Genomic DNA, 13012 nt, shown 5'->3' with positions numbered 1-13012 from the left:
CCCATGCTTTGGAACAAGATTCCAATCTACATTAGGCAGAGCCCCTCACTAACACTCTTCAAGAGAAACCTTGACGAGTGGATGGGGAACAGAAAGTTTACCCCAGGGATCACTTCAGTGGCTGTGCAGGACAGAGGCACAAGGAACTAATCTAAGGGGGCAGCAAAAGCCAACACATTCTGGCTAGGCTTATAAATGCCTTTGGGCAGATAGCCTAGTACCTACCTATGAACGTATGAACCCATAAGGACACATAGGTCTCTCCTTTACTCTCCTCTTGCCAGTGAGCCTCCTTCAGCTTAGAAGAGGAGAGCAGTACGACTCTCACAGGCGCACTTCAACCAATGACGTTTCACTTTGGACACTCATGGATTTGTTTTATGTGAGCTTGCTGCTCCTAATCTTGACTTTAAAGCTCAGGTGCAAAGACTGGCATTGACATTTTAAGACACAACACCCCAATGTGGGCGATGTAGGTGTATCACTCCTGTATTTCTTACTGTCAGTCAATGACAGGTGCAAAGTCAGTCAATGACAGGTGCAAAGTCCGGGGAGAGTAGGTAGTGCAAGAGAGGAACCGAAGGCTGTATTAAGCACAGACTTCTTCAGGGAAGGTTTTATTCAGTTCCTGTCCTCCAGAAGCCCTACACTCTCCTGTCCAGTCCTGGCCAGCTATCATTAACAATATTAAGTTATCTGCAATACCACCTTCTCTAACAACTCTGCCGTCAAGAAGTAGAACAGAAAATACAGCATCCAGAAGGTATGTGTCCTACTACATATCTTCACAGATATATCAATGATGACAAATAGTCTCATACATGAATACAAGTAAAACCAAGGATCCCAGGGGCTGGAGAGATGGAGGAGAAATAATGTGCTGATTGCTCAAAAAAAAAAAAAACTTCTCAAGGGGTTACTATTGTAAGTTCTTATAAACTAAATCTGCAGCAGGTATCACCCAAAGGAGGGACTAATAAGCAATGATCCATTGCTTAAAGTGGCAATAAATTCTTACAATAGGAAAACATGGAAGACCTCAGTAGATGTGTCTAAACTAAAACAATTAGTGACATTAATGTTCAATAAGCAGGTGAAAGGACATGAATGTCTTCTAAGGTAGCACTGTGAGAAAGTAATAGATTTTGTGCAAGTGTGTTAACAAGCAATTGCCTCTGCTCACCCCTTAATGAACTGATAAGCAACAGGAGCAAGCACTTGGCTAGATACTGTTTTCCATGGTAAATATTACAAATAAGTGGGTGCCTTGTCAAACGTTTGGTCATTGCACTAGCAAAGCACAGAGCTATAAAATTGTCTTATCAAATCATGGGTTTTGTAAATACAGTGCCCCTCTGGAGTATGGCCCTTACTAGGAAGTAGCTACACTGTTCCTGTCATTCAATCAACAGCACTTTCATTGAGTGCTGAATGATTGAAAGGGAGCAAAACAACTTTCACCAACAGAGGAGTTTTCTTTTTTCTACATTGTTGTGTGGTATATTTAAGCTGGGGGGTGCAGGCTTGCCCCTTTGCAAAAAAAAATGTTATCTCTGATAGTCTGAAAAAAATAGTTTTGCTCCTTTTCTTTCAATCTTTCAGCACTTGATAAAAGTGCTGTTGATTAACACATCTATGTTATTCACTGACTGGAGGTTGAGGGGGTCTCTCTGCATTCAACATTTTTAACTGAAATTAAATTTTCAAAGTGCATTTTCACTACTTTTTAGTTGTTCTCAGTTTGCAGTTTTATTCAGGTCTTGAACATATGCAAGCATCCCCAATAGCTATGGATCTACTATGAAAGATTTGTTGTGCACTTCAAGGCTCCTAGGAGGCAATTAGTTGCTTTCCATTCCTTCACCTTTACAGGAACTGAACAAGTAATCAAAAGGAAAGATTTGGCAAGGGTAAATCCTTAAACAAGAAATAAGGTCTGATCCATAACAAAATCATGCCAATGTGCAGGTTTTCACAGGTGGCATCCTTGTTGATGCAACTACAATACATCTGAATTACACAAGACACAGTCTGAAAGGGAGGAGAGGAGAACCTACACTTCTAAGAACACAGACATTTCACAGAAAGGACTGATGCCACACAGAGAACTAAGGCGTAACACTTTCTTGAGGGAAAAACAGCACTAATCCTGCTGTGTAAAACTGAAACATTAACAGATATTTCCTCAGCCTCCTTCTCTGCCAGAGAACTTGATGTAATCTTCATGCAGTCAGCATGACACAACTGCCTTTGTAATACACAAAAACAGTTCTGCAGTTTGCTTTTATACAAGCTATACCTGCTGACTAAACACAAACAGTGGTTTAGTCTTTTTAGGGCAGCACAGTTGTTGTGTCTTTCGGCTTTTCCCGGTTAGGAGTCACCACAGCGGAACTCCGGTCCGCTAATGATTGGCAGTAGATTTTTACGTGCAGAGTTGCCAGCTCTGACGCACAACCTTCAACGAAGGTACACCCATTCACGCATGTCTCCACACAGAAGACGCTCTAGCTGAGAATCGAACAGGACAACATCTTACTGTGAGGCGACAACGCTACCACAGCACCACCACCACAGACAGTACAGAAGGCTAAAGTTATGACATGCTAAGGTGCATTCATCATGTTTTTCTAGGTCTGATTCCTTTAGAACCTACTTGTGTGTTGTTTGACTTCACAGGTTACTTAGTAAAGAGTGCTTCTGGGATGCCCCTGTAAACAGGAAGTTAACACCTAGTAGTTTTACTACGTTAAACTACACAGCAGATACATCATACTGTATCCAACCAAACGTTTCAAAGACTGAACTAAAGAAAAATAGGTTACTAGTGACCAATTGCTTTTATCGTTAAAAATAAAATATTCACAGATCCCTTACAAGCTTTAAAGTAAACCCACTGTCGTTTTTCAGCTACATTCTTCAGATCCTTTGTTCCCTCTGTTGCTTTTTCACAGGAAAGTACCATGATTTTTACTTACTCCCAAACCACTAACACACAGCAAACTGCAACCCCTTTGCTATGCCAAGTATGCTGCCAAGATTAGTATTCAAGCTATAAAATTCAAGTTATTTGTGTACAAAGAAGCTGCAATATTTAGCACCATTAAGGGAAAAGTTCAAATTTCAGTATCTCAGGCCACACCTGGTGGGTTTCTGAATGCCAGAGTATTAAGGGTGGAGGTCTAAACACTGGCTGATTTATGGTTGTCCTCAAGCATGTAGGTTGTCCCTCCTAAGCCACAGAAAGGTAGCTAAGTAGTACAGATTCTTCACATTACAAACAAGGTCATCTGTAATCAATTTCACCTCCCTGTTACTCAGCTTTGGCAACATAAATCTGTCATGGAGTCCGAAATTCTGTAGCAACAGGAGTCAACAACCAACTTCCCTTTGTTCAACTGATGCCCTGCAGCTAAAGTAACTTAGAAAAATAACCAGTTTTAATAAAGCAGCAGGCCAGAGCCCCACACTGTACAATATTAATTTTATTCTTTACAACACATGTAACTCCTGATTACTCAGCAGTAAATGTTTGTGACACCCTGCCGTCATGTCAGTTACATAATCTTTTTGACTGTACTATGCTGCAACACAGTCAGGGCACTGCGCATGAATGCATTTCAGGCCTTAATTAATGACCCCCACCCAACAAATGATATCACAGTAATAACACATATACTAACTTCTTAATCAATGGCCATCAGTAATATTTTTTTTAACAGAGGTAGAAGTACTGATCCAGCTAGATGATTTTTCAGGCTTAGCCAGAGTACATCTAAATTACTAGAATGAAAACAAAAAATATTAGATGTAATTCAGAGTCTACAACTGGCTAAAATTTAATGGATAATGACTGACTGAACTCTGTACTAACTCACAACCACCTCGTCCTTGCTAATAACTGCAGAACAGGATGCATCAATAAAAAACTCATGTGTGTCAGTGCAGGATATGGTCAGCTGCTGGGATTACTTATTTCTAGCTCCAGTGACTAGTGAGAGTACAAACTTTATTTCTGAGTTCAGGAGTTTTGTTTTTCATGTAACAAGTTTGTAACTGCATTTGCTGAAATGAAGTACTATAGTCACATCCCACCTGGGCTACTGAACAGTAAATACTCTCTGGCCTCATGCATAGATTTGATGTCAGTCTTGCACAGTTGGTAGCATAAAATTCTCTGAACCTAAAGGTTATGGGTTCTAGCTCCAGATGGGGAGTGTGAGGACATACCTCATAAAAGCACAAGGAGGCAGAATACTAACTACAGAGGTTGCATTAGGAGGTCCCTTCCACAAGTCTTGGTGCTGCCACAGTCCTCTTATGAGGAGGTGGAAGTAGAAAAAGAACCTAAGACCTGCAAAAAGAGAAGGGAGTTTCCCAGCTTCACCAGCAAACAGTGCCTTTCCACAAAAGTAATGCATGAAATTTCTAGGTTATGCATATGTGAGTGCATCCTAAGTTCAATCACTGTACACTCAAGATAAGAAAAGCACCACTTTAGAATTTCCACCACAGAATATCAAACTTCTGGAAATAACAGGGAAGCAGTTTTAGAACTTTGCTTATTACAGCAACATTTAAATATGCAACAATTAACAGAAGCCACTGTAAGAGAATGTACACAGAAAAAAACAGCTCAGGTATCATGTCTTCTTGGTGCTTCTTACTTTCTAATGAAGAACAAAGCAAATAAATTATTAAAAATAAATAAACAGGTAACATACCCGACTGGTGTTGGACACAGAAACAGTATGAATGGGGTAGGTATGGATGTCACTTTGCAAATAGATGTCTAACCCTAAGCTTATAGCAAAAGTTTGCAAAGAACCTGATTCAGGGACTTTACTTTCACAGTTGAGATTCTGGTTTATGACCAAACGTATAACCACCAGCAATCACAAAAATGTGTCACTCAACATAAGGATCTGTCATTTTTTATTTTTACTCAGACTCGTGATTTCTTTAAATGTCTTGGCTGTTCATTCCGTTACTTGGAAAAGTGAATGGAGAAGAACAGATGTTGATTTATTTTTATAATGAGTAAGAAGGAAGAGAAGGGGGTCTATTTCTTAACTTTCCATTTAAACAGTACAAAGGCTTAGATCAGGAATGCCCACCATGATCTAACTTTGCTGGTAGTTAGTACACAGGTTTAAGGGTCTAACCTGTTAAACTATTTCTTTAATTAAGCTACAGGGTTTGGCTCCTTTTACCTCTTTCTCTGCTGAGTGACTAAGCAAATAAGTTACTTAACCAGACAATACTCCTGGGTTAGGTATGAGTACTGATTTATTCAACCTTCATTTGACTGCTGTGTGACTCTGAGCAAGTCACTTTACCCAGACAGTGCCCCATGGCTGGCCTTGACACCGGACATTTGAGCCAAGAGGGCTTGTCTGGTTAATAAATGTATTGTAAAAATATATAAACCTTTTCTTTTGGCAAGGGGGCACATACCAAGTTTGGTAAGGCTTGAGGGGGGACCTCATGCAAGGAAGCACATACCAAGTTTGGTAAGGCTTAAGGGAGGAGCACATTAATATTACCTAATGTACATATCTGTTTTTTCATACCTACTTAAACCATGTTCACTTACCATCATTTATCCCTAGAAAGGCAACATTCCAGTGCCTTGTTTATTTCCTGCACCTTGTTTACCTTCCTGTGGTAGACTCTTTACACTTTGCAACCACCTTATTCTACAGCCCTTTTCTCTCCCTATACAATTACTCTACATAAACACATAATTTTCTTCTTATCCACTTTATCTATTTCCTTCAAATAATCACTACCACTACCTTATACACAGGTTCTATAGCAGTATGTACTGTAATATTCTTACCCCACTATCATTGCATCATCAACAATGCCTCTCCCTCTTCTAGCTTCAACCATTACCTGCCCAATGACTAGTGTTTCACAATTATATTTACTCCTAACATCTGTACTACAACCCACATTGTCCATATCTTATAAGTCATATCTCATGTCGGCTTGTCACATGTACAACACATAAACCTTCTGCATACTAAACATTTTATACTTGGAAATTAACATCATGTATAATGTGACAACTGAAGAAATACCTGTTCTGTCTTTGTAAAGTGCCACTTCAGAACAGTTTGCTGTTTGCATGTAGATGTCTTAAGAGCTAGCTGTATAATGCATCTTTGTAAAAAAAAAAAAAAAAAAAAGTTTTGTCACGATTATCTTAAATTCATCTTCTGGAGCTTTTCTCCCAGGACCATGGGCATTGATCAGTCAGACTTTCCTGGTCAACAAAGACAAATAAATAAAGTTGTCTCTGTACTCAAAGGGCTCAGTCCTTAACTTATCCTTGCTTTTGTTTTTTTATTACTAAGTAATATACCACACAGGCAGCAGCAGCATCTGCTGGTCATACACTCGCCCAGTGTCTCAGACACTTGCAAACCAGCGAAGCTTGTTCCTACGGAAAATCCATTTTCATGGTTTACTCTCTCTACTCCAACATAATCTTTTCTTTCACTCCACTCTGCACTATTCCTGTGTTTCACCCACACCTTTCCTTTCCATTGCTATAAAAGTGCAGTAAACTTAGGAACATTCTCTATCAGAATCGGGCATGTTTGTGTAGAAACCTGACTGTTAAAATTCAGAAGATCATGGCTGTCTGAAATCTGTACAACAATGTAGTACAGAAACCACTGGTATCAAAGGTAAGTGTGCGACTTACTGAGGAGCTACTGATGCTGATAATTTTATGTACAGACATTACTCCTGTAATCTTCAATTTCCTGACTCTAACCAGTCCAGTTTTGTTAAAGGCAGATCATGTGTACTCAGCCCAGTTTATGAAAATGTTACAACAGTCCATCCACACGGAATGCCTTAACCTGGCAAGTCTTCAGTACCATCTCATCTCTCACCCTGGTACAACTGAACAACTCTTTCAATTGAAAATTGTGCAGGATACCCAAATGGCTTATTGCCAAAACTCACACCACTATGTTTAGGGTGCTCTTCACAAACACAGAAGGTCACTAGTGGCATCCTACAGGTCTCATTCTTGGGCCTTTGGAATCTACTTCTCAAATGTTGTGAAGGTAGTGGGTCAAAGGGCTGCGGTTAACCGCATCTGTTGATGGTTGTACATTGTGTACGGTTGCCAATTTTCTCAAGAAGTCTCAGGCTTTCCAAAAAAAGGGTGTGATTTAACTAACGGAATGTGTACCAATCATGGGTTCAACCTGAATGGCAAGAAATTGAGTACAGTCACTTTTGGAAATAATATATGTCTTATTAGATAAACTGTAATCCCTTCAACTCTGACTCTTATTGCAGCTATGTTTTCACTTCTAGAAAATGAGCTTATTTGTGACCAGCACTCTCAGGTCCCTTTTGCACGCACCTCATTAAGCATCATTACCTTCTCACTGTTTTTCCTCTTGTTATTCCCGATCCTCTGATTAAGACAGCCCTGCTCAGTGACAAGTAAACATGAATAGGAGTGAATATTTCATACTATAACTAGATACAAATGTCTAGCCTTATGTGGAACTACACAAAAGGGGTAAATACAATTTTATTGTCCTGGAAAGTATTATTTCCCTGTCTAGAATGCATAGATAATGTCAGTCAATATCTCCCAAGGTACTAAATACAATGTACACTGTGCTAAGACAGAAGCTATCTTTATTCTCCTTTAATTCACCCCTCTCTGTTTCCTTATGTTTTGTTCTACTTGCTTAGTTCTACATTTTATGTTATTTTATTTACTTATTTATTTTTTTATTTCTTCTCTCCTTCCTTGTACAGCCCTCTGGCTTCTCAAAGCTTCTACCACCAGCTGACCTCTAGATCACCTGAATGCTCTGTCTGGGTATGCACTGCATGATATTTTGCATGGTGGCCCCCAAAGTCCTTGAGAAGTCAGCCTTGAGAGTAATGCACCTGTAGTCTCTGGGAGTAGGGGATCTACTAGATACTTGCACACATGGAGCTGGGAATCATCATCCTTATGGTAGCCAATCAACCTTAGCAGTGGGCAAGCACTTTGACATTGGAGACATTGTCACCACCTCCTTTAACCTAAGTAGATGACCTTTCTCCGGATAAGAGAGCTGACCATCAGTCACTTCAGCCTAATCCCCCCACCCCCACTAACCCCACCAGCAGCTTGAATCCACTCCTGAACTTGGTCAGTGATTGTGCAAATGAATGCCCTACCTCTGCACCACTAGTCTGACTTTCATGTCATTTTATGTAATAAATGCTTGCCTACTTTCTTAAAAATGTAGAAATAAAGTTCTTATTAAGAAAACAATGCAATAAAAAGCCAGAATGCACTATAATACCTTCATAAAGTGCTATACTTTTAAGAATTAAACATAATGAATCTGCATAACTCAGAACTACTCTGAAAAATATGTTTTGTGGTTGCTTTCTCGCAATAAATAAAATCTGAAAGACAAAAAAGTTACACCCCAGCTGTAACGGGGGAAATATCTTGTTAACACCTTTCCATCCTTCCACAACCCCTTATTCTCATTTTTGCATATGGGGTCAGGGTGTCACTCCCACATCAAGGTTTTCACCACTAGGTTGCAAGCCCTATTGCAGTAGTTCTTAAACTCTACGCACTCACAACACCTATGGCCAATTCAAAGTGCCCAGTCCACCTACTGCATATCTTTGGAATGTGGCAGGAAACGTGCAGACACACACACACACACACACACGCACACACACACACGCACACACACACACACACACACACACACACACACACACACACACACACACACACACACAGGGAGGACATGCACATTCCACACCAGGGAACCTCTTGCTATGAAGCTACAACACTATCCACTGTGTCATGCCCACCATTAACAAAAAAGATACTGATATAGATGATGTTGTAACTACAGTTTAAAATTTTAATTGGAAAAAGAGCAATTACTAAACTGGGGCTTGTCATGTGGATTCATACAGCAAGAAACCAACAGACACTAATTAGCTTTAACAGTCAACAGAAATGTCTTTTAACAAAAAAATGTTTTTGAAAAGAAAAATCTTCTGTTACACTTAGTCCAGACATTCTGCAGAAATAAGTGAAACTGGAAATCTTAATGAAGGAATGAGAAAACATACCAGAATTTGACTGCTGGTCTAATACAAATGCTATTAACAATGTCAGATATAATTAGTTATTTAAATTTGTTTACTGTTTTGTTGACTGGGTTGGTCTTGTTAGGCATGCACTACCATCAGGGCTGACCCAAGGTGGTACTGATACTACTAAGGACAATCTGGACAGGCCGCTGGGAAATTACTCTTTCAATGAGTTCCAGTGTATATCTTACTTCTACCTAAGGTTTAAAAAGGTTCAGCGTTCACATGATACCCTATGACACCATTAAAGGGATTAGCAATTTAGCATTTCATTTTATAAGGCAAGCTGAATTATGGACATAAAGCCAAAGGAGACTGTCTGTAGGGCACTTGTAATACAAAGTACTTGGTCAATGACAAATGAAATGCCATTAGAAGTATCAAACAGTAATAACAAAGTAACAAAGTCAGAACATTCTGTGTATCAAACAAACATTCTACTTCAGAACTACCAAATGTGCTACAAGTGCCTTACAGGGCAGAAAAGTTAAAGAATTGTTACTTGCAATAATTCCAGAATGTTCCTCAGAATACATACACATGAGTTAACCTATCCAGCAACACCGGAACACAGTTCCACTCACTCAAAAAAAAACAAGGAATTTCCCTTAGGTCTGTCACCTTTCTCAACTACTGCTGAAGAATTCTGTCACTTAGGAATTTACATTTTGAAGTATCCCCTCTATAACATGTTACAGATGTTACATTTTAAACAATGATAGGGACACACAATTTTTCTTCAGCACAGGCTGAATGGTTATGCAGCAACATAACAGCTCCAAATGATACTGTGTAAGGCATAAATACCATGTGACCACCTACTGGGCATTAATGACTAGGCGTGGTCACTCAACACTAGTTCATGTAAGAAATTATGTGTACGGTGAGGGGGAGGACTGCCTTTGACACAGGCCTCCAAAGAATTACATTTTGGTTTGTTAACTTTCAGCGAGGATGTTTCCTATGATGTAACATTGCTGCAATTATACGCAGACAAACTATAATACAGTAACAGAGGAAGGAGATAAAAGCTGGAGAGAGGGATAGAACCCACTTTTACTTTCCTTTTTAATAAAGACTACAAAAAATAAAAGAAATAATCTCAGTCCCACCGAGGTCTACAGACTACACTCACTTATTTTACAAATTAGCATGCTTCTTATCAGAAGTGCGAGACCCAATCTTTGAAGTCCCAACACTTCAAAAAAAAAAAAAAAAAAAAGATAAAATTCAAAGAAACAGTCTTCTTCTTCTTTCGGCTTTTCCCGATTAGGGGTTGCCACAGCGGATCGCCTGTCCAGTCATGATTGGCAGTGGAGTTTTATGGTGTCGAGTTGCCAGCCCGGTGCCCAACCTTCCACGGAAGGCACACACACGCACTCATGCCTAGAGCCAATTTAGAGTGTCCAGTCCACCTACAGCATGTCTTTGGGATATGGGAGGAAACCAGAGCACCCGGTGGAAACCCACATGACCACAGGGAAGACATGCAGACTCTGCACAGAAGGCACCCCAGCCGAGGATTGAACCAAAGAACCTCTTGCTATGAGGCGACAACACTAACCACTGCACCACCGTGGCTGCCCTAATTCAAAGAAACAGTGAATTCTGAAATTCGCTGTTACACCTTTATGCCCTTTCCATTCTGTTATTCTATGGCCACAGTTAATGGTCTTTAGAATTTCAACAGGCTCCTACCAACATTACTACCCAAATGAATGTGCCAATGTATGTGCACTTTATCGGACTGCAAGAAGAGTCAGACCTGATATGGCCAGAGTTTATCTTGGGCCACTAGTTAATGAGTAGGAAGCTACATCAAGCAATAATAATGTGTGGGGTAACACACAAGGAAACAAAAACAGACTCAAGCTCCTGTGGTCTTTTGCTTGATACAACAGAGCATTCACGGAGAAGCAACACATATAGTCATGCAGACGTGTTGGCATAACTGTTCATTCTAACAGCAAAAACTACATTTTCTATTATACATTACAGATGGAGTTGGTAATGGAGGGGTGATCCAGAAGGGCATGTTCTCCCCCCTCTACAGGAAAAGAGATATGCTTGGGTTACTCATTCCACGTGCTCTAAAACTTAATTCTCTTAAGTCTAACAAGAAGACAGAGGCCTCATATTTTACATTTAAAATAAAATATATGCATGCACATGTGCATGTGTGTATGTTTGTGTGCGTGCTCACCTGTGTCTGTCTATGTCTGTGGGTGTGCATCTGCATATGTTTGAAAATAAAAAAAACAGAGCATCCTGTTTTACAATGGTTAATGTATTCTGTGTGTGTGTGTGTGCGCGCGCACGCACGCGCATCTGCATGTACACATTGAAAATAAAAGACTATCATCCCGCTTCATAACGCTGAAAGTATTATGTGTCTACATGTGTATGCACACACGTATGTATATATGTACATATGTAAGTATGTGTGTATATGCACATGTGCATGCTTGAGTGCTCAAGACAAGCACTCCATTTCACTACTGAATTTACTCCTGACATAACAGCATCAAGTATGGACTACCTCATATTTCACCTTCAAACCATTAAAAAAGTGTGAAAAGGGGGAAAGGGTGCACTCCATCCTTTTACAAACCACATATGATTTCACTGACAGCCCGCTGGGGTAGTAGTTTCTAGCATTCAGACATATTGAACAGGATATGTTATACTGCATAAAAGAAAGTCTAAGCTATGGTAAAATGGCCCTGTCCTTCAACACAACACACAGGACTGTACAGCAGAAAAGTACCTTCTCTATGAAGCATATGCCACTGTCCAGCAATCCAGTCTTTTCTGGATGCATACAGGATAGTGTAGCGAGTAACAGAAACTTGGGTTTCATCAGGAGGCTTCCAGGATACCAGAGCTGTGTTTTCCTCAATTAGTGTCACTTTTACATTGGTTGGAGGACTGGAAGGGGCTATTAGAAGAAAAAGAAAATGTTAAAAGATACATACAAAAACAGACTAACAAATCTGAGTTATAAGGAATGAAAAGTTGGTAAATGTCTAGCATTCAATAAAGATATGTAACAAATGATTAACTGGCCTTCACATTTCACATGCATCTAATTCAGAAATTTGTAAGTTCTCCAGCAAGATCATGCCAGTAGTTATTTTCTTCACAAACATAAATGCAGTTCCTTTTAACAGTAATGGGTTATTTTACTCAGCCATCTGTTAATGCCAAACTCAGATGTGGGCATTTCACCTATGACAAAGAAAATGTTATGTTTTTTCCTCCTCCAGCTTTCCTCCAATGAGTGTCTTAGTTTTTCTTAAAATGTAACTTGTTAATCCAGCAAAAGAAGTGTTCCTTCCTGGTCTCCTTTTCACCTATGACCAGGGTCATAAGGGTAAATGCAATACATCTTATGTGTATATGTATACGTGAACAAACACACACAGATCTACAACAATTTAACAAATAAACAAAAAAAAAAAATTGAGCCACTAACAACTGGTCACAAATAATCAACTCACAACACTCACTGCTAAACAGGTATACCAACTACAAGACTACAACACAATGGGGAAAGGGCAAAATTCATGATCCCTGCACACACACACACACACACACACACACACACACACACACACACACACACACACACACACACACACACACACACACACACACACACACACACACACACACATATACACACATGCACACCCTACACACACATATACACACATGCACACCCACATACACACATATACACACACATACACACACACACACACACACACACACACACATCCACACCCACATAGACACACACACACACACATATACACACATGCACACCCACATACACACATATACACACACATAC

General features: G+C 39.8%; 1 protein-coding gene across 1 annotated transcript in view; it reads right to left on the bottom strand.

Annotated features, from left to right (window-relative positions):
* Positions 1-13012, bottom strand: part of PRTG (protogenin) — a 627066-nt gene that overhangs the window by 19087 nt on the left and 594967 nt on the right. The window contains exon 15 of the mRNA XM_044078520.1: positions 11924-12094. Coding sequence (XP_043934455.1) covers positions 11924-12094 — 171 coding nt within the window. The remainder of the gene's footprint in view (positions 1-11923; positions 12095-13012) is intronic.

Source organism: Protopterus annectens, chromosome 7.part1, assembly GCF_019279795.1.
Source record: "Protopterus annectens isolate FY-2018-M chromosome 7.part1, PAN1.0, whole genome shotgun sequence".
Lineage (NCBI taxonomy): Eukaryota > Metazoa > Chordata > Ceratodontiformes > Protopteridae > Protopterus > Protopterus annectens.
Note: the sequence above shows the minus strand (reverse complement) of the source record. Positions and strands in the feature narration are given on the sequence as shown.